The sequence below is a fragment of the Neomonachus schauinslandi genome, chromosome 8 (assembly GCF_002201575.2).
Source record: "Neomonachus schauinslandi chromosome 8, ASM220157v2, whole genome shotgun sequence".
In the NCBI taxonomy this organism is placed as follows: Eukaryota; Metazoa; Chordata; class Mammalia; order Carnivora; family Phocidae; genus Neomonachus; species Neomonachus schauinslandi.
This window is the reverse complement of record NC_058410.1, coordinates 73,796,102-73,819,622: the sequence shown is the minus strand read 5'-3', so window position 1 is coordinate 73,819,622 and position 23,521 is coordinate 73,796,102. Positions and strand designations below refer to the sequence as shown.

General features: G+C 39.6%; 1 protein-coding gene across 1 annotated transcript in view; it reads right to left on the bottom strand.

The window, feature by feature from the left end:
• The window catches only part of CEP162 (centrosomal protein 162), a 98,560-nt gene extending 76,235 nt beyond the window's left edge, over positions 1-22,325 (bottom strand). Inside the window, exons 1-5 of the mRNA XM_021693361.1 lie at positions 22,234-22,325; positions 10,095-10,209; positions 6,224-6,370; positions 5,680-5,863; positions 2,911-2,978 (exon numbers count right to left, since the gene is read on the bottom strand). Coding sequence (XP_021549036.1) covers positions 2,911-2,978; positions 5,680-5,863; positions 6,224-6,370; positions 10,095-10,209; positions 22,234-22,290 — 571 coding nt within the window. The 5' untranslated portion in view covers positions 22,291-22,325. The remainder of the gene's footprint in view (positions 1-2,910; positions 2,979-5,679; positions 5,864-6,223; positions 6,371-10,094; positions 10,210-22,233) is intronic.
• Between the last annotated feature and the right edge of the window lie 1,196 nt (positions 22,326-23,521).

The following is a 23,521-nucleotide window of genomic DNA, read 5'->3' as shown; positions in this document are numbered from 1 at the left end:
TCTCCAGGAATTTGTCACGAATAAACTAGATTCGAAGTAAGAAGGAAAAGTCACTGGAAGATACAGACAGAAAGGACACAGAAGAGAAATGAATGGAAATAAAACAGCATATCAGAGATTTCAGAAACATCAAGGCAAATTAAGTTTATATAAAAATCAAAGAATAAAACCACATTGAGAAGGTGGTTCTCATATGACAAATCTCAGAGATAATAATATGCAGGCTCTTCCATATTGTTTTGGAAAACAATGAGAGTATTAATTTGCTGTGTTCCAACCTTTTTGGGAGGCAGATGTTGTACATTCAAGGTACTATTTCTATTATTATATTCCCTAACTTTATAACTTGAAAATGTTATTTGCATAAATAGAAGTTTTTAAAATTGAGGTGAAGTAAATAAAAGTCAATATAAAAGATCTGAATGATAGATTTTGGAGATATTTTTCATTCTTTGTTGGAAAATTTAGCTGCAAATTTAAGTATGATGCAACCTATAGGACTTTCTCTGCTACTATGGCAGATTTCAAGAACTTTGTAAACAATGAGTAAACTGGACAAAATATATGAAACAACTATTTACAGACACTGGATAATTGGCAGCACAAAACTGTGATTCCTAAGAAAAGATAAACAAGTGGGGTGAGCCCTACAGTTACTTGAAGGTACATAAATTCAGGAATGTTAAGCAGGGAGGGGGGAATCAGGACAGTCTCATTGTGTTAAGGTGACAGAGATAAGAGTTCAGAAAGGCTGAGCCGATTAGAAGTTACAGGGCAGTAACAGAGGAAACACATAGAAATAGAGCTCTAAAGATCTACATGGAGTCTCCCTGAGTCTTTGCTGAATACTAAGCCATATTTGTATAGTTTGAGCAACTGGAAAGCTACAGGCTAGAAAATTCACAGGCTTCACACAAGAAAGAGAGACTCTGGAGTTCTAACCAGCTTGAGTGGAAAAAATCCTCATTGTTTAGTAGGGTCATTCAGTAGAAACCTCAGAAAGGCCATGCCTTAGTACTAGTGTCAAACTGTACTAGGAAACGCTACTCAAGACTTCCCCTAATGAAGCGTAAGAAAAGCCTTGAAAAGATCAAGCTAGCAAGGTCAATTATCTGCCAGAACAAAGCTCAACACTCTTTATAAGAAAAAAACCAAAATCCAAACACTCAACAATATAAAAATCTACAATATCCAACATCCAATAAAAAATCACTATAAGGAGAAGCAGTATTCAATAGAAAGAGACCCAGAAATGCACAAGCATTGGGATCAGAAGAATATACTAATGTTAAGGACTTGAGGGAAAAATAAAAAAAGAACATGAGAAAAGATACAAAGAGATTTAAAAAAAACCACAAAATGAACTTCTAGATTGAAAGAAAAAAAAATTCTTCAAAGAATTAACAGAAGATCAAAGAAGAAAAACAATCAGTAAACTTGAAGACAAAGCAGTAAAAACTGAAGTGCACAGAGAAGAAAAAAGCTTTAAAAGATGAAAGAGTCTTAGTGACCTATGGGACAAAAAGCCATCTAACACAATTGTGATTAGGGTCAGAAGGCAGGGGATGAGAGAAATAATATTTGAAGAATTAGTGAGTGGACATTTTATTCATTTTGATGGAAACTATAAATCCAAAGATCAATGCTCAACCACCTCCAAGTAGGATAAATACAAGAAAAGCCACACCAAGATATACCATCATCAAACTGCCACAAAACCAGGCTAAAAATCTTAGACACAGATTTCTGTGTAGGGGGGTCAGCATCCCCAACTACCATGTTGTGCAGGGGTCAACTGTATTTGAAAGTCGCTAAGACAGTAGATCTTAAAAGTTCTTATCTCAAGGAAAAAATGTTTTTTTTGGTACTGGTTATAGATGTTAACTAGACTTGTTGTGGTGATTTCACAGTGTATTAAATAAGTATTTGTACACCTGAAAATAATATAATGTTATATATCAGTTATACTTCAATATAAAAAAATTTTTAAATTCATTTTAAATAAGAAGTTAAAAAAACCCTCAAATCTATGCAAAGAATACAAAAAACTGGGAATGATAAATATGTGGATAAATGTTTTTACATGAATATAAATTTTTTATATTCCTTAAAAATTTTTTAAATAGACTATTAAAAGCAATATTAATTATAATAATAATAGTAATAATAATACATCACAGGGTTTTAAGATATATAGAAGAAAAATGTATGACAAAATAGCAAAAAGGTTGGGGGAGTTCACTGTTTTTAAGACTCATATAAAGTGGTATAATTTTATTTGAAAATAGACTGTATTTAATAAGATAAAGATGCATGTTATGAATCATAGAGAAACTTAGGAAAAAAATACAACAAAGAGGTACAACTAACAAGCCCAAAGAAGAGATAAAATGGAATGTTATAAATACTCAATCCAATAGACTGCAGGACAAAATCAACACAACCAACAAATGGCCAAAGAGTAAAAAACCATACCAATGAATATATTTTTATAAAGGGTAGAAACACTTCAATTAAAAGTCAGAGACTGTTAGATTGGACAAAAAAGGAAAATCCAGCTATATGCTAACTATCATTTTAAATATAAAAACAAGGACACGTTAAAAGTCAAAGGTAGAAAAAGAAATACCTACTGAGCTATGCTTTAGAGACATTGGTCCTGGCTCCATAGATTCCTCTAGTCCTTTTCCTGTCTTCCTAATTGGTCCACTGCCCACTCCCAACAAATGAGGCAGCAGTGCACTTTCCATCATTTCTTAGCAGCTCAGATTGTAACATAGGCATTTCACTCTACCTGATCAAAGCTCTTTCAAAGATATGGTTTTACTTTTATTTTTCTCCTATCAATGTCTTTATTAATAGTTGTATTATCTTTTCAAGTATTGTACATTTTTAAACCAATGAAATTACCTGCCAATTCTTCATGTTTCGATTCATACTCATGTTTATCTTCACTTAGTTCTACATTAGCTTGATAACTGAAAAAAAAATTTACTTAATTAATTAATTTATTTAAAAGATTTTATTTATTTATTTGACAGAGAGAGACACAGCGAGAGAGGGAACACAAGCAGGGCGAATGAGAGAGGGAGAAGCAGGCTTCCTGCGGAGCAGGGAGCCCGATACGGGGCTCAATCCCAGGACCCTGGGATCATGACCTGAGCCGAAGGCAGACGCTTAACGACTGAGCCACCCAGGTGCCCCCAAATTTACTTAATTTAGTATTAAATGTTAATAATACATTTCCATGGATTCTTTTACATATATATTTTAAAAATCTCTAGCATTATACTTTTCTTCTCAAGTACTCTTATTTTAACAAAAACTAAAAATTTGGGAGTTATAAAGAAAATGTTTTGAAAATAAAGGATCCTCAAAGCCTAACTGAAGCTATCAAATTAACACAAAGAAAAAAATGCCATAACTTAACTTTATACACAAATACACACAATTTTATACATAAGTGTGTGCATTTACATGTCTCAGGGCCCAGATATCCTTTCTACACTAAAGATTAGGAATTGACCACATGAGAACCAGTGAAGTCTACATGGAGGCCAGAAAAAATGTCAGGTTCAGCATTTACCTGTTAATAAGCAATTTAATCATGACATAGAGGCTGAATAGGAACCTTAAACCAATAAAAACTCAGAAAAGTAACAAAGGAGCTTGAGCAAATTTTAATTATATTGGATTAGTTCATATACTGCTTTCTTTCAAACCAAGGAATCCACCCTACTTTTTTCAGTCTATCAACCTTTAGTGAGATTATCAGCAAATCCAAGAAGCTATAACTATAATAATAGCAGCAACAATATTCTATACACAATGTTATTTAGCACTCTGACTCGCCTGTCCTAAAGCAGAAATATCAGTAGTTAAGAATACTGTTAAGAAATAAAAAGGGGCACCTGGGTGGCCCTGTCGTTAAGCGTCTGCCTTCAGCTCGGGTCATGATCCCAGGGTCCCGGGATCAAGCCCCGCATCAGGCTCCCTGCTCGGTGGGAAGCCTGCTTCTCCCTCTCCCACTCCCCCTGCTTGTGTTCCCTCTCTCACTGTGTCTGTCAAATAAATAAATAAAATCTTTTTTTTTTAAAAAAAGAAATTTAAAAAGTTAAGAAATATTACAAAGGGGCCAAAACTTGTAGCCAACTTGTGTATACTTAACCTGTGTTGTTACTATTGGGAGAGGCAATCACCAAGGGCCCTGAGTGTCCCTGCATGTTCTTGTGGGGTATGCCAAGAATGCAAGGCACAAACCTCTCTCTCCTAGGTTATTTCCCAAGATTGTGTTTGCAGAGAGCAACCTTGAGAGATGAGGCAGTATCTCCTTCCAGAAAAGAAGAAGGCTTATTTCCTCTTACTATAAAAGCAATGGATTCCCCAAGCTCAGTGCTCCTCTCCTATAAAGCAACCCACTGCCCATGCAGACAGCCATCATGGACCCTCCATGTTGCCTCCACAAGCTTTGTGGAGCATGGGGGAACTGAGGCAAATAAACATGAGACTCAGATATGGCTTTTATTGTGAGAAATAAAGTCCTTTGTTTCTGACCCAGGAATCTTGTGTCTACTATCTGCATCCATAAAACTGGCAGGGTAACTTGTTAGCTTACAAGCAGGGTAAAAATCTCAAACTCTACAAAATTCATGAAAGTCACTGCACTGCTTTATCCATGGTCTGTAAGAAACTAAGCATCCTAAGGAGACCAGGTACTCTAATAACAAGAGGTAATGATTCTCCTCACCCTTAATTTAATTATAGTTTGGTGTTCTTAAAATCTTGAAGTTGTAATCTGGCTTCCATTTATTATTTTATTTTTTTAAGATTTTATTTATTTGACACAGAGAGAGAGAGAGATCACAAGTAGGCAGACAGGTGGGCAAAGGGAGAGGGAGAGGCAGACTCCCCACTGAGCAGGGAACCCGATGTGGGAGTCGATCCCAGGACGCTGTTATCATGACCTGAGCTGAAGGCAGCCGCTTAACGACTGAGTCACCCAGGTGTCCCTCCATTTATAATTTATAATTTTAAAAGGTCAAAGGTCTACTGTACTTACAGAAGGCCAGCTCAGTCAACTAGTAGGATTTTCAGGATAAGTGAGGTTTCCTGATAATCATCAGGGTCAACCATATACAAAGGGAGGACGGAGACAAAACCTGTCTTAACTCCCTGGTTCACCCTTTCTTTTATTTTTTTTCTCTGAGTTTATGACAGCTACCTGAACTCTCTTATTTACTTCATCTGTGGAAAATCACTTAAGAAGCTACTTTCCTAATAAGGTCTTTTTGCAGTGTGCCATTAGTCTCAGTAGCATCGCACGCATGACATTTCAGATACCTGGATGCAGAGTGAGCTCTTAAACACAAATCAACATATTCCATTCATATATTAGGGAAACCAGGATCGAAATAATGAACATAGAAAAGAGATAAAAATAAGGGACGCCTGGGTGGCTCAGTCATTAAGCATCTGCCTTCGGCTCAGGTCATGGTCCCAGGGTCCTGGGATTGAGCCCTGCATCGGGCTACCTGCTCCGCGGGAAGCCTGCTTCTCCCTCTCCACTCCCGCTTCTTGTGTTCCTGCTCTATCTCTCTCTCTCTAATAAATAAATTAAAAAATATATATAGAAAAATAGAGAAACCATTTAATGATTAGTTGATATTGTACATACATTACCTATGTAAACCTTTAAATTGTGTGGAGTCATTAGAATCCAGTTCCTTATTTAATCTTGAATAATCAATGGAAGATGTTAAGCCTTCCTCAAGCCTGGCAAAAAATTGCTCTTTTTCTTCTTGTTCTTCTAATGTGTCCAATCCCAATCCAAGAACACTATGATTGAGTTCAGAAACTACTATCTCTAAATGAAAAGGACAAATATACTTTATTAATATGCAGAATTTTGAATTTTGATAAAATTAATTTGAATGATGCATTTATTGATATTAGTAAAATTTAAAAAATTTAAAACATGCATCTCTCACCCACTACATATAGACTTGTATTCATAATCAGTATGTACGGTTATAAGGCTTCCCTCAAGATATAATTCTAGACCTTCTAGGAAGGTATTAAGAATGTCTACATGCTTCAGTAAAGGAGGCTCCAAGATACAGGTTAGTTTTTGTAAAAATTTTAATTGAGTATAGTATAATTATAGTATTTAATTTAATTAAGCATAGTAATTAATCTGTCAACTTGTATCCCTCACGTTTCTTACCATTTGTTTCTAAGCTGTCAATACTTAAGATAGAGGTTCCACTGCTCTGAAGAAACTGAATCCTTTCAGCAGACTCCTCTTGTATTTCCATAATAGGCTGAGAAGGCCTCTTTGCTTTCAGATAGCTTACATTTGTTCCAAGCAGTCCTAGGGATGGGATTTAAGATATAGCTGGATATTTATGTTCCGAAAACTGTTTTGACCACTATGTATTAACCAGTAATACTGTTATACTAACTTTTTTTCCGTTATGCTAATTTTGTAGACAGTAGCTACAAAATAAATCTGGTCTATTAAATAAGAATCCATCAGACCTAAAATTCACAAAAGAAAAATTATAACACTATTTATTTGCATTGTATTTTATTAAATAATCTCAAAAGTTTACATGAGACAAAATTTTAAAAATTACTTTGAAGCACAATTATTTAATACAGTATACCATGCCACTTTAAAGAGTATCTTCTGCCTTATATGAAGGAAGAATAGGTGAACTAGAAAAGGGAGACAACTCCAGGTAGGGTGGAGACAAGGTACAAAGGGTCAGCAATGGGAGGGCAGGCAACACTGGAGGACGCAAAAAGACCAGTGAGGTTGAATCTAGAGAGTGAGGGTGAGTCCAGGTGGAAATGAGCCCAGAGCAGGAGTCAATGGTCAGACCAGGCCAGTCCTCATAGCCATGGATAGCATTTTTCTCTTTATGCCAAAAACACTAGAAAACACTGAAAATGCTATGCAATATTCAAAATTTGTCATAATAGCATATATCTGTTATAAAAAAGTGAAAAAACGGAGAAGTTATATAATTACATTGTGTATATATTAAGATTAGAAGAATATCATTTTGCTTAGAAGGAAGTCTTATTAAGAAGTCAAAAATTCTGGAAACAAGACAAAACCAGAGAGGGAGACAAACCATAAGAGACTGCTAATCTCAGGAAACAAAGTGAGGTTGCTGGAGTGGAGGGGGGGTGGGAGGGATGGGGCAGCTGGGTGATGGACACTGGGGAGGGTGTGTGCTATGGTGAGCGCTGTGAATTGTGTAAGACTGATGAATCACAGACCTGTACCCCTGAAACAAATAATACATTATATGTTAATAAAAAAAAAAGTCACAAATTCTGAACTGGAGGGTTGAGAGAAGTAAGTCAATCAGAGAATGATAATCATCATATAGTTTCACTCATATGTGGAATATAAGAAATAGTGCAGAGGATCATAGGGGAAAGGAGGGAAAACTGAATGGGAAGAAATCAGAGAGGGAGCCAAACCATGTGAGACTCTTGACTCTGGGAAACAAACTGAGGGTTGTGGAAAGGGAGGTGGGTGGGGGGATGGGGTAACTGGGTAATGGGCGTTAAAGAGGGCACATGATGTGATGAGCACTGCACGTTATACACAACTAATGAATCATTGAACACTACACCAAAAACTAATGATGTAATATATGTTGGCTAATTTAATTTAAATTAAAAAAAAAAAGTCAAGTTCTGACTTCAGTTTCCTAATTAGTATACTCCTGGAAAGGATTCCAATCTATTTTTTATGGCTTTGTGTGAATAATGGTTTTATAGATCAAATAATAACTTCCATGGTTGCAGAAAATCAAGAGACGTTATCTATAGACACTTCAAAAGAAAAAGGGTATGCCATGGTTGGGGTACTGTTGTGGTGCCTATGTGGGTCTCACCTTGGCTCTGAAGCTGGATTCAGGGATGTGACCCATACTAACTGAGCTTACAAGAGACTAATGACCAAAACCAATATCCAATTTAGTTATTCATAATGAAGAATATGACCAGTAGAAGGATTAGATTGTTTCATCCTCTAGGCAGAACATTTCATCCTTACGGCAATTGAAAGAGAAAATTATAAGGTTGAAGTAGCTCAATGTCGATAATGTTTAATGATGTCTAAGATTGGGGCGCCTGGGTGGCTCAGTCGTTAAGCATCTGACTTTGGCTCAGGTCATGATCCCCGGGTCCTGGGATCCAGCCCTGCATCGGGCTCCCTGCTCAGCGGGAAGCCTGCTTCTTCCTCTCCCACTCCCCCTGCTTGTGTTCCCTCTCTCGCTGTCTCTCTCTCTGTCAAAAAACAAAAAAATCTTAAAAAAAAAAAAAAAAGGTGTCTAAGATTGGTAATGCATTCCTCTCCTCAAGAGGGTGTTTACTTCCCCCTCAGAAGCTTCTACACTCTTGATGGCAGGAATCCTATTGTCTGTATACTAGTGCCTAGTATGCCCAACATAACATGAACTCAGAAATGTTTGTGATTGAACCAGGGACCAGGTTATGTCCTTGCGTGGAGAAACCCTCTCCTCAGTATTTAAATGGATATCGTCAAAGTTTGCTTCTTAAATATCCTTCTTTGAATCTTTTACTAATCAAATCCATTTTGATTGACAAATTCTTTCTTAAAAATTAATACCTTTAGTCAGGTTACATTCAAGTGTTGGTCCAGGACCTAGTCTTTCCCTTTGGGATGAGTATGCACATTCTATCTCTGATTCATTACTTTCTAGAAAGAGACTTTAATGCTAATTAAGTCTCAAATCTTTGTGAACAATTCCAATGGTACTTCATCATGTAATATTCTTTTCAAGCACCAACAGGGAAAAGATTCTAAAAAAGAATTCTTTGCATGCAAACTTTAGCACTGTTATGTGGTTGGGGGATTTATGAAAAAATGCACTGAATTTTTCAATAAGGCACTTCCTTATTTTAGTTTTAAGAACAGAGAAATGACTACCAAATTTACTCTTTCATTTATTAAATACATTTATTATTTATTTACTGTTGGGGTCAGGGGATACAAACAAAAAGAAGTGTTTCTTGCTCTCACAAAGCTCCCAACCTCAGGCATAGCCCTACAGGTAATGACTATCAGCACAATGTGTAAGTGCTACTGTGGTGTTTTGAAATCAAAACAAAGAAGAAAATAATTATGCTGGAAAGGGAGCTGGAAGAGTTAGGAAAGAAAGATGAGAAAAGGCATTCTAGTGGTGAGAAAGCATGAGCTAATGCACAGAGGCACAGAGTCAATGATGTTTCCAGGAGACAGGGAATAACTGAGTATGGCTGGGGCACAGGAAACTAGAAAGGAGGGTCCTCTTCAGATGATGCAGAGCCTTAGTGGGCACATTAAGGAATCTGGGCTTAATTTCATGGGGAAAAACAAAAGCTATGGGGCAAATTTCTCCCCTAGGATAGAAAAATCCTCTAAGTTTATAAAATGCTGCTTAATGATCCATAAATAGTACAAACATAGGTTAAGAGAAGTAGTCTGGGGTTCCTTATGGATACGGCAGTATCATATACAGCAGGTATACCAAAGCAAATACTCCAGAGAGTACTTTTCCATTTGTGAAGAGGTGACTAAGAACAGTTTGGGGAAAGGTATACACATATGTCAGGCAGGATCATTAATGAGTTCTTTACCATTAAGGCAATAAATTACTTTTTTTACTACTGTTATTAACAGACTGTGATACCAAAAATCTAAAGATTTGTTAAAATATTCCCAATGTAATGGCATTAATACATTGTCAGAATATTTATTAAATCACCTTAAATCAATTTACCATTATACATGACAATGTAGAAATATACATGTATTATTCATCATTTTAATTTGAGTAAATATAAAATTATCCCAATGTAATATAACCTGATAATGCAGAAACATCATAGATTCTCAATTACATAATAAATATATAATAAAGTGAATATGAAAATTCAAGCTTCAAAAAGTCACGCTACTAGTATTATTTTCTTTATATATGTATAGTCCAACAACAAAACCCCAAAATTAAAAGTCTTGACTGACACCTTGTGGTCAAATAATTTGGAATAAAAAAATCAGCAGTATTTACCACCATCTTCAAAATCATCTTCAGTTATCCACCATGGCACTGCATCTTTCTTTTTCACTTCTCTTTTAGGTTGTCTAGGTGTTTTATTTGAATTCTCAAAAGAATCATCTGAAAGCTAAATCAGATACAAGCTACTGAATTAAAACTTGAGAATCCCACATTCATCACTAAAAATGTTTCTTTTAGTTTTTTCACAGTTCAGCTATCATGTACATAAACAATATTCTCAGCAACAATATGTAAATTTGTACTTTTAAACATTCGTGGCTAAAATAACTTAAAAATCAAGCATACATCTCTGAACATCAATTTCATATCTAGAGTTAAATAAGTAAACTAACCAGGGAGAAAACATCAACGATAACAACAAAGAAATAAAGAAAACTTATCAAGAAACTTGATCAAGAAGGGGAAAAAAAGAATTATGCTATCCTCTTCTAGACATTCTCTAGGATCTAAGAATAAATAATGATTGAGCAAAGTTACCCAGCATCACTCTCAAAGAACACAAAATTCTAAGATGAACTGAATTTCAGGTGTTTACCAGAAAAATTAGCATTTTGTCACAATGATCAATAAACTTTTATTTGTCCTTTTCTACTCTTCAGGTCCAAATTTCAGTACAATCCTAAATCCCCTAGTCTAATCCTAATTGACCCACCCCCACCACTCTCAGTCAGTAACTTGGCCTCTCTCTTCACTGAGAAAATAAAGACCTTCAGTCAAAAACCACCCTCCTTTCCCTTACTCCACCATTACACTCACCCGTAAAGACACTGCTTTCCTCTCTCAGAAAAGAAATTCTTTCCTCCACACCAAGGAGAACTTGAAGAGGGGTCAATCACTTCCCACCTTTCTAGGTTCTTACTTCCTTGGTCATCCCATGTCATCTCCATATCTGCACTTCCTCCTCTCTCTCCCCTCCCTCTTTCCCTCAGGTTATAAACCAGCCCATCTCTGTAACCTCAGGCCATAGCACAACTGTGAAATGGAAGAATGAACATTCAGTTCTACACCACCTTTTTTAAAAAAAAGCAAAGCAGGGAGCGCCTGGGTGGCTCAGTTGTTGAGTGTCTGCCTTTGGCTCAGGTCATGATCCCAGGGTCCTGGGATGGAGCCCCACAACGGCTCCCTGCTCAGCAGGAAGTCTGCTTCTCCCTCTCCCACTCCCCCTGCTTGTGTTCCTTCTCTCGCTGTGCCTCTGTCAAATAAATAAAATCTTTTAAAAAAATCAAAGCAAAACAAAACAAACAAGATCCTTATTCCTACCTCCCCTTTATTCTACCTATTACTTTTCTTTTACACACCAATTTCTTGAGTTTATTGCTCAACCCTTTAAAATCTGGTTCCCATCCCAAACAGCTCTCCTCCAGGTTGCAAAAGTCTCCTAAAAGCCACAAATAAAGGACCACTGCCTGATCACATCATGGAATTTGATACCGGTGACTGACTCTTCCTGAAACTCTGTATCTTTGATTTCACAGCATCACTTCCTCCAAGTTATACTTCAGTTCTGTGACCTTTCCCACCCATCTATTTTAATAAGTCTTGGTTCTTTTGCCCATTTCTTTACACTAGACTTCCCCAGGACTCTCTGCTTGTCCTTTTTATCTTCACTCTACACATTTCTCCTGGAGAAGAAACCAACATTTATTCCATGCCTGCTATATGTCAGGATATATAACCAGGTTATCTCAATCTTTAAGCAATTCAATCAAGATTTATTGATGGGGAAACAAGCTCAGGGAGGTTAAGCAACTTGCCCCACTTGCTACTGTTAGTAAGTGTTACAGACCTGGGATTCAAACCGAGGTGTGAGAACACCTGTCCACTTTCCACTATACTATGTAGTCCCCGAACTGGGACAATGTCACCAGGATGCCCTTTTAAACTTCCAAGATGACAATGCACAAATTTCCACCTGCCAACCAAACAACTCTATCTCAATGACTTAAAATAATGTCAATTTTAAAATGTTCAAAAAGAAATCATTGTCTTTCCTGACAATTAGGCAGGAAGAGGGGAAGAGGGAAGGAAAAGTATTCTTTGTCTGAATTGTAGTTCCATCACTTTCCACTCAGTCTCTAAACTTGATCATCACCTTGAAATGTTCCATTTCTCTCTCCTCCCTATATCTCACTGTTCACCAAATTCTGACAATCTGCCTCAGACTCAGTCTATTCCTCTTAAGCCCCATGGCCAGATAAGAGTGTGGAAGGAATATAGGTTTCGGGGGCCAGACAGATCTGAGTTCAAATTTTAACTTCAAAATACACTAGTTGTTGCTTAGGGAAAATTATCCTCTCTTTTCAGCTTGTTCATCTGTTAAAAAATAGTCATAGTACCACTGACCTTGCAAGCTTATGACAAAGATCAGAAAATGAAATGCAGAGTGCTCACCCTATCATCTAATACACAGTAGGTAGTCTCACTTTTGATAATCTTCCACACTGCTTTCCAGATTCCTATCATTAAAAACAAAACACAAAAGCTGGTCCCCAGAGAATAACCGTACTCTGGTGAGCATATGGAGAAACTGGAATCCTTATATACTAATACACAGCTGGTGGGAATGTAAAATGGCACAGCTACTTCAGAAACAGTCTGGCCATTCCTCAAAAGGTTAAACATTGAGTTACCATATGACCCATGACTTCCACTACTAGGTATACACACAACAGAAATAAAACATACATCTACACAAAAACTTGTACATGACTTTCCATTGCAGCTTATTTATAAATGCCAAAAAGTGGAAAGAACTCAAATGTTCATCAACTGATGTGTGGATAAACAAACAAAATGTGGTAAACCCATACAATGGAATGTTATTCAGCTATAAAAAGCAATGAAGTACTGATAGATGCTACCAAATGGATGAACCTTGTTTCAACCTATGTTGAATGGAAGAAACCAGTCACAAAAGACCACATATTGTATGATTCCATGTCTATGAAACGTCTATAACAAGCATATATTCAGAGACAGAAAGTGGATTAGTGGTGCCAAAGGCTGGGAAGGGGGTAAATTGAAATTAAAAAAATCAGTTTTCAAATGGGAAGTGAGATTCTTATCCTGAGTGTCTATTACATTCAGATAATCATTAGATGCTTTTTTATTTTTATTTATTTATTTTTTAAGATTTTATTTATTTGACAGAGAGAGACACAGCAAGAGAGGGAACACAAGCAGGGGGAGTGGGAGAGGGAGAAGCAGGCTTCCCGCTGAGCAGGGAGCCCGATGTGGGACTCGATCCCAGGACCCTGGGACCATGACCTGAGCCAAAGGCAGACGCTTAACGACTGAGCCACCCAGGTGCCCCTAGATGCTTTTTTAAATCCTTACAAACCTACAAAGTAAGCATTACTTTTTCCTGTTAATGAAACTGAGGTTTTCTACTACACCCTACATCTAAACTCCCTTTATGAACAAGAATGTTAGTATAATTGCTTAAAATGTGACTCCTGAATGCTCTACAAGGCCTATTTATATTAAATACATCGGATATAGTGCGACCCTCTAATTTATTCATTCAGCCAGTATTTACTAAGCATCTATTAGGTACAACAGGTATAGCAGTGAACATATAGCTGTCACATCACGAATCACACATTCTTACAACGGGAGGCAGAAAACAGACCGACACAAGGAAAATAATGAATAATGCCAAGTGCTACACAGAGAATTAAATATATGGTACACAAAGAAGTCACTTGCTGTTACTTTTTTACTGCATTAACAGAAAAAAAAACCTCTCTGTGGTAGTGATAAATTTAAGATGAGATCGTTAACAATCAGGTGAAGAATAGGGGAACAGAATTATTGGCAGAAGGAACAGCTCGTGCACAGCTCCTTATGTGAAATGAGCTTGGCATGTCTGAGGGAGAAAAAAGGCCACTGTAGCATAAGTAGATAAGGAGGAAAAGAGGTATAAAGTGAGTGAGGAAGACATGAGCAAAATCATCTAGGGCTTTGTAAACCATGGGAAGAAGTTTGGAGTTTATTCCGTTGGGGATGGGAAGCTAACAGAGTGTTTTACAAAGAAGAGGAACAATCTGATTCATGTTACAGATCACACTGGCTGCAGTTTGGTAAAGGAATGGGGGGACCGTATATGGGAACTGTTATAGTAGCCCAGGAGAGAAGATGGTGCCCTGGACTAGGATGGCAGCAGTGAACAGGAAGAGACCTAGGAAGAGAACAGATATATTCTGGAGGAAGAGTTGACGGAGCTTGGTGATGGACTTGTGAAAATGAATACAGGGGAAACCCCATTACTTAAAATACAATTGGGAGGTCGGAAGGGGGAGCTCTCACACCCTATCAATTTGTCATCAACTGCAGACTCCAACAAAGAAGTGTATCTTGCATTTTCCAACAGGAAGATGTTAATGTTACTACCCCAGCAGGAGGAAGAAAGGCTTCTCTCCATGCCCAGCAATAGCTCTGCCAATGAGAAACCATCACCATCCTGAACTCTTGCTTTCCTCTGATAGACTTTCATTCAAAGAAGCCCCTCCCAACTTCCTCCTTTTCTCTATAAAATAATGTTCCTCTCCTTTGATCTCAGGTCTTGCCTAGGGTTTTGCCATAGTTTGCATGTCCTGAACTGCAACTCTTTTGCCATTCCCAAATAAATGGTAAAATAACCGGCTGTTTCATCCTTGAGGTCGACATTACTTGGTGATGAGAAGTGGGATCCAGAGAAGACTCCAACAACTCTGAGGCTGGTGAGCAAACAGGTGCCTGCACCCACTGAGCCCAATGAGTTCACTGCTTTCTCCCTGAGCCTGGAGTTTGAAGGTAAGTCTCTCCTGGATCCAAGCTCTGCTCTCTTTGCGTTCTGAGCTCTCTTTCTGGCTTTATTCAGGATCTGTTTCCAAGCTTTATTCTTTCTATTTTTGTGAAGGCTTTGTCCCTTCTGGTGAGTACTCACGTGTTTTTCTGAACTTCTAGTATTGACTAACGGGATCCTAATCCTCAAACTCTCAGGACAGCCCTCCTCCTGGGACCCTGAAGGCTGTTTAAAAACTCCGATCCCTCCTCACGCACATTGCTAATGAAACAGACCAACCTAGCTAAATTTCGAATTTCAATGACCACCATGGGGGAACTTTTGATCTCCTCAAACTTACTTTTCTTAAAACCAAATTAGAAGACCATACCTCTAAAATTAAACAAACTGAATGGAATGCCCGTTTTAATTGGTACCTGGAGGCTTCCCAACAAATTCAGGACTCCAAAACTGCCTCTCTGCAAAATACCATTTCTAAATTAACTGAGGCTACTTACTAAACCACTGCGAGAAGGCAGAAGGGTTTCCAAGTCCTCGCTCCCTTCCGGTATCCTTGGTCTCAGGACACGCAGCAGCCCACACAATCGGGCCGTTCCTCCGCTGCCATCTCCCTACTTCCCTGCAGCGCCGTCCCCAGCCCCTCTCTACCCTTTCACTTCCTCAGTCTAATCTTCTCTCTGACTGTCCCTTCTTCTCCGAACCCCTCCCCGCGCTCTCTTCCTCTGAACCTATCAGAACCCGTCCCTTTATTAAGCCCTCTAAGGACCCAACCGCTAAACTCCTACCTTCTTATGTTCCCTGGACTAAAGCTGAACTACGGGCTACAGTCAAAAACGTTCCCAAAGTTACTGAGGATCCTCACAGATTTGTCGAGGAATTTAACACAGTTACTCAAACTTATCGACTAGGTTTCTCAGATTTATATTAATTAGTTCACACGCTTGTTGGTGAGGGTTAGGCCTAACACTGGATGAAACTGGTCTGACAGAAAAGTCCTGAAAGAGATTCAGAAAAATAGATCTCTGACTTTTGGCACAATGACAAAAGCTGTTCCTAAGCCTGATGATTGGAACATCATTCAGGCTTGCACAAACATCATTCAGGCTTGCACACACAAAAACCTGATGCACCTGCTTATGATTATTACAACTGACGTCAGATTATTTTTAAGGAAAACTCTGGTCTTCCTTTAGATGTCAAATCCACTCAGGTAGCCTTTAATTCTGTGTTCATTAACCAGCTAAACCGGATCTTTCCCTTCAAGTTAAAAGGACCAGGATGGAATGGGAGAAACTATGTCTGCCCCAGATTTAGTTAATTTAGCAAACCAGCTGGCCCACACCCTAGATGAGTGGACTAACAGTAACACCACTAAAATCCTTAAGTTTCATCTCCAACAAATGCAGGCCCCTAAACAAACCCCAAACCCTCCTGATCTCCGCCATTATTGCAAAAAACCAGGACACTGGAAAAAGGACTGTTACATACTTAAGTGCTCCAGATGCCGTTCGGTCCTCTAAGCAATCTTTCCTATGTTTTCCTAATCCCCAGTGACTGGGCTCTGAGGAACTACAGGGGTTTGTCCCAATTCTTTCTCTCCATTGGTTTACACAAACAACCCTTCAGACTGGGAATGAATCTCTATCTGTCCTCATCACCACCGGAGCTACGCCCTCGGTGTGCAAAGGCACTGCTACAAAGCAGCCCCTGCTTCAGAGGAGCAAAACCGTGCAAATAGTGAGGTTCCGATCTCTAAATCTAGTCCCTTTTGTTTAGGCCCTTCAAGAGATAGTCACCCTTTTTCCTTAATTCTCTCACCCAACTCACTTATTGGGCTGAGATTTCTTAGAAAAAATATCATGCTGGAATTTCTTTTTTCAAAAAGGGGGAAGTAATTCCTAGAATTTGATAGAAGCAACCAAAATAGCAACCAAGTGATACTTCAGCATCTTTTACTTGCTCATCTCCGACAGCACTGGAGCGAATTCTAAGGACACTAACCATTTGTCCCTATTAGATCAGTTACCATCTTCCTTATGGATAAAATCCTCAACTGACTTTGGCAGAATACACAAAGCACCTCCTACTAAGATTCAAACAGATCCCTCAAAATATCTCCCCAGAATGAATCAATACCCTATAAAGAAAGAAGCCCTTCAAGGCATCAAGCCCATAATAGAAGATGATAAGGCTCAGTCAGGGGCGCATTATCACCTGCACTAGTCCTTGTAACACCCTTATTTCACCTGTAAGAAAACCCAGTGGCTGAGGATGGAAGTTCGTCCAGGACTTCCCAGCAATAAATAACGTTTTCCTTTGGCACACTGCTCTTCCTAACCCCAACATGCTACTAGCATCTATTCCTACTGAACCCAAGTTTTTCACTGTAACTGATCTTTGTGGTGCATTCCTTAGTATTCCAGTTGATAAGGCTAGCCAATATCTTTCTGCCTTAACTTGGGAAAGAAAACAATATATTTGAAAGTAATGCCTCAGGGTTTTACTAAGAGTCTTACTTCTTCCAAACCTTTAAAGCTGACTCAGATGATATAAAGTTTTCTGGAGGCCCTACCTTGCTTGTTACAATATGTAGATGACTTGCTTCTCTCCTCCCTTTCCCAAGCCTCTTCACAGGAGGACAGCATGTAGCTGTTAAAACTTTTAGCCTTAAAGGGACATAAAGTTTCCAAGGAAAAAACTGCAGTTTGCTCAAACTCAGGTTCGATATTTAAGGCACCTGATCTTGGAATGGGGGTTGGTTTGTTCATTCATTCACTCATTCATACATTTATTTATTTATTAAGTATGCTCCACGCCTAGCATGGAGCCCAATGCGGGGCTTGTACCCACAACCCCAAGATCCAGACCTGAGCCAAGATCAAGAGTTGCTCAACCAACTAAGCCACCCAGGTGCCCCAGAACAGGGGTTCATTTAGACATAGTTAGGCTTTGTGGTATCCTGAACTTCCCCAAACCTAAAACTAAGTGCCAATTACAAGGTTTTCTTAGGGTAGGGGACTACTGTCAAAACTTGGACTCCAAACTTCTCTCTTATCGCCCAACCCTTGTATGTTTTACCTAAACACAACAAACCGGACCCTATTATTTCGGAAGATTGGAATGACATAGCCTTCGGAGCCTTAAAGAACATCTTAATAAGGCTTCCTTCCTTTGGACATACTAATTATCAGCTCCTCATTACCCTTTTTGTATATGAGAGGAAGGCTACGCCCTTGGAGAACTCACCCAAAAATCAGGAAACTGTTATCAACCCACAGGATATTATAGCCAACAACTGCACCCTGTGGCCCGAGGATAGCCCCCTTGCCTCAGAGCCATTCCTGCCACTGCCCTTTTGGATAAGGCCACTGAAGAAATAATCATGGGATCCCCTTGAACCATCCTTGTGCCCCATGCAGTAGAAGCTCCTCTGAATTCCCGTCACACTCAACACCTGTTGGCCAGTCATCTTACCTCCTCTGAAATCCTCCTGTTAGTTGCTCCTCATATAACTCTTCCTCACTGTAATAACCTTGACCCTGCTATGCTCTCTTTCACCACTCTGATAAACCCCTCACCACTGCTTGATGCTGACAGATCACCTTTTGACTGCCCATGACAATTTACAGATAACTCTAACCAATGCAGATTTGTCATAGCTTACTGATGGGTCTTACTTAAAGGACAAAAACGGTACTGTCTTGGCTATGCTACTGCAAATTCCTTTTGAAATCATCCAGGCAGAACTTCTACCTTTGGCTACTTTGACCCATCAGGCTGAATTATATGCTCGTGCTCGGGCTGGTACCTTTGCCAAGGGTAAAACTGCAAACATCTATACTAACAGTCGGTATGCCCTTTGGTCAGCTCATGACTTTGGGATGTTATGGAAACAGCAAGGTTTCCTTACTTCTAATGGGAATAAAATTATAAATGGTTCTTATGTCCAAAATTCATTAGATGTCAAACTTTTGCCAACTGCCCTGGCTATTATTAAGACCCCTATGCATTCCAGACTTGACTCCCTGGAGGCCAAAGGAAACTACCTTGTTGATGTTTCCATTAAAAACACTGCTCTTAAAGGAACCAATAACCAAACCTCTGTCATGGTCCAAAGGAATGTTGCCTCAAATGATAACCTAGAAAAACTGACAAGAGAGGTCCAACAATTGGCCCGAGAGAGGGAAAAACAATACTGGAAATCAAATAATTGTTGGTTTGATTAAAAAGAACTCTAGCTTGAGAGAAATAACAATCCAGTCCTGCCAGAGTCTCGAAAATCTCATTACTAACCACTGCACATGCATTAATTATGGCTCTACCGATAAGATGATAGCTTTAATGAATCAATTCTGGTAGAGAAATATTAAGAAGCCCACAAAAGTGCCTACTTTGCTTGCCCCACCTGTCCAAAATACAATTTGGGAAACCCATCCACACCACACCCTGGCATCTTAAATTGCCCAAGGGATCATTCAAAGTTTGGCAAATGGATTTTATTCACTCCCCCTGTCTTGTGGATATATGTTTTGGTCATGGTTTCTTTTCTCACTGATCTGAAGCTTTCCCTTGCAGATAGGGTATGGCCTTTTCTGTAGCTAAAATCCTATTAGAAAAGATTACTCCTACCTGAGGAAGCCCTCTCGAGCGTCCCAGTTATCAGGGAATGGTCAAGTTTATCAATAAGGTCTATGCTGTTTGGCCGGTTCTACAGCACCATCACTGTGCTTACCACCTTCAATCCTCAGGGCGAGTCACACTAACAGCACCATTAAGACTCAACTGGCAAAATTTGTGGAGACCCTTCGAGTAACCTGGCCAAAAGCACTGCAATTGGGTCCTGCTAGTATATGTGCTGCTGAAGCGAGCACACGATTGGGTCCTTCTAAATCTGAGATCCACCACCCGCTTTGTAACTCATTAACTCTCACATGCTTTGAGGCAGTCACAGGGCGCCTGATGCACACGGCTCCTGCCTCGTCTAATCCACTGCTGATAAAAGGAGATGTACTCGGATATTGTAAAGGCCTCAATGCTTCTGTTGAAACTAACCATGCTTTAGTAGAACTATCTTCACAGCACACTCCCGGGAGACAAAGTCCGTAAGCATCACATCTTGCAACCCAGAGATTTTGTCTACTACAAAAGACACCTCAAAAAGTTCTCTCTTCACTCTTGTTGGAGGGGCCCTACCAGGTACTGTTTACCAACCCTTGTGCCACCAAATTTCAAGAAACACACTCCTGGATTCACATGTCACATCTAAAGACCTGCACACCAACTGGTGACCTGAAAGTAGTTTCCAGGAATTAAAGCAGGCATCTGATAAAGATCACTTTCCCAAAATGACTGGATCAGGCTTATTTTTTGTCTCTCTTCCATGACAGATAATGCTCTTACCCGCATTTCCCAACTGCTGCAAAAGGGGGAACCTCTCTGATTGTGGGATTTGTCACCAGAAACCTCAATCTGTCCAGAGCAACAGGGATCCCTTAGTTCACCCTACAAGTAATTTTGCTGGAAGTCCAATTGCCGCTGCATGCCCAAACTGTTGCCCAGGTCTGTTTATAAAGTTAGAATATTAAATCCACACATACTTGTTCCCTGCCTCAATTCAACCCAACTCTAGGTGGGAGAAATGAGACCTCTTGAATACATATGTAAAACACACTGTGGAACAGCCAATGTAAGTTGGACCATTTGTAAGCTGGCTGTCATACCCATATATTTAGAAGACTTTCAATAAGTGGTAACATGGTATTTGAGTCTTGGCTGAATAATGCCAATGCCTCTATACTGACAAATGTGTCCATAAATGCTAATGCTTATGAGGGAGCCCTATGTGTAGCTCCTGGCTACTCTTCTGTATGTGGAGGTTTTGGTAATGGCCCCTATGCTTGAGCAGTTCATTGCCTTGATGGCTGAAGGATAAAAGGACAATGTGCTCTTGCTGTGTTCACTGTCCTATTTATGCTTCATAATGAACTAGCAGCTTCCTACCGGTCTACGTCACTAAACCTTCATGACCATCTTAAATGAGAACTTCCAGGAGACATACACAACTCCAGGTTTGCCTCCATAGAGAGAGCCTTTCTCCCTTCAGAGTAAGTACTAATAGACACAGAAGTTTTTCCCTAAACTTAGGAGGGCTGGTCAGTTCTACAGCTAAAGCAACACCAGCCCAACAATGATTATTCGGCTCACTGGCTGAAGTAGTTTTGGACACTCACATAGCTCTGCGTTACTTACCTGCTGAGCAAGGAGGCATCTGCGAGGTAGCAGACACCACCTACTGCACATAGATGAACTCTTCTGGAAAAGTAGAAACTCAATTGTACAGAACTAGGGGACAAGCACATAGACTATAACAAATTTCACATGACTCTCAATGATCTTTTGTTCAGTTGGCTTTCTTCAGGCCTAGGGTCATGGTTTAGAACCATCATACAATTTAGAATTGTCATGCTGCTTTTAGTTACATTTTGTATAATAATTTTTAAGTTCTGCACCTGTTGCTTGTCAAACTTTTATAGAAACCATGGACCCAATAAGGTGATGCTAGCTCAACACTTCAAGATGATCTCCAACATGTACGACCTCAACAAGATACAGACTTTGGAAGGGAAATGCCTGAGAGTTTTCCTTCCTCAGTTTCTGTTACTCAAATATGGTCCAAAATGGGTTCTAACCGCTATACACTTTCTCTCTGACGTGGGATCTGACATCCAGGAAAGCTCCTTCCTGGCAGTGAGACACAGACGACCCAACTCTTGGTCAGCAATGCTTCTGAGGAAAGATTTGGATCAAAAGGGAGAAATGTGAAACTAAATAAAGGAAACTAAATTTAAGATACAAAGAGGAGGCCAGAAGGGGGAGCTCTCATGCCCTATCTATCAACTCATCCACTGCAGAACCCAACAGTAAGAAGTGGGACCTTGAATTTTCCAGCAGGGGGAAGAATGAATTTCTCCAAGCCAAGCAACTAGCTCAGCCAGTAAGAAAATACCACAACTCTGCCAATGAGAAACTGTGACCACCCCGAACTCTCTTTCCTACCATGGACTTTCATTCAAAGAAGCCCCTCCCAACTTCTCTCCTCATTTTCTCTATAAAGTAATGGTTCCTTCCTTTGGTCTCCGGACTTGCCTATGCCTATGCCACAGCCTGCATGTTCTGAATCGCAGTTCCTCTGTCATTCCCAAATAAACACATTTTGCTGGTAAGATAACTGGCTGCTTTATTTTCAAGGTGGCCAAGTGATGGCATATTAGAAGGGAAAGAGAACTGAAAGATGAATTTCTTGTGACACAAATTTACAATGTAGCTTTTAAAAGATAAACATACCTCTTTCATGAACTGTTCAAACTCTTCATCCAGCTCTTCTTTGGAATAGTGAGCCATAATCAAGAATTTTCACTTCCCAAAGTAAACATCCCAAAGTATTTATAACATTGGAAACACTAAATGACAAGAAATAAATATGCTTTGAGGAAATTCATATCACGTCATAAGAGCATCCAGACTTAAACCTCAGGCATTTCTCTTATGATTTAGTATATATGCACAATGACTGACCAATGACCTTGACAAAAGATTCCGAATTCATGAATAAAACTGCTTTGGAAAACCAGCTTTCACAGTCTGCACTGTACTTAGGGTCCAGAATTACATTTTCATTATTAACATCCAATTGTTGAAGGGTGGCCTCCACGATATTTCCTAAACCTACGGGGTGTATGTTATTTAATATCCCTGAAACAAATCAGGTCCTTTCAAGGAATCTTTCAAAAATTATAGTCCAAAAGGCCATTTCTTTTTTTGCAAAGCACGGGACAGAGTTTGTGCAGCCCTATCATTCGGTTGGTTATCAGTCCATATTAATAGTTTGCAAAATATACTGTTTCCGGATACAGACAAACTGCAATTCACTAAGATTAAAAATATACCTAAAATACAGTTAATGGAGTATACAAATCAGAACGAATTATGTATGTTTCTTTTGGAGCCAGGGAAAGCCAACAAAACTATTCATAAGTGACTTGTAACGCAAAGCTCTCCCCATCCCTCTAATGAACCCAAACAACTTCAGATCTGTTCCAGCTTCTGGACTATACCTACTTGAGGCTGCTCAAACCGCAGCTTCACTTTCCGGAGGCGGTGGAGGGGGGCTGTGTGTGTGGAGACTCCTCCCGGACAACATTTTTCCCAACCTTCAGAGTAACACCTCCCCGCCTCTTCAGCATTTCTGATCAGTTCAGGGTGTGTGCAGTTAAGGTCTTAGCCCCCAAGATCTGGGTCGGAGACGGATCCCATCAAAAGGGCTCGGCTTGGCGGGGTCCGGGCTCCAGGAAGCGCGGGTTCCAGAGTGGCGGAAGGACAAAGACGCACTTAAACGGAGTGTGGAAGGCGCAGGGAGTGACCCGGGAAACTAAAGCCCTGAGGAGCGGGTCTGAGGACAGTTTCGGTCAGGGTCAACCGAGTGGGAAGCCTCACCTACCTCTGCCTCTGAATTCGCGCTATCCCGAAGGTCTGCGGGAGCCCAACAGTTACCAGGGTAACATACTCCAGCCACCTGGCACCCAAGTCACCTGACCCCGACTGGTCACGTGGCTTGTGGACGCGCCCCCCCCCC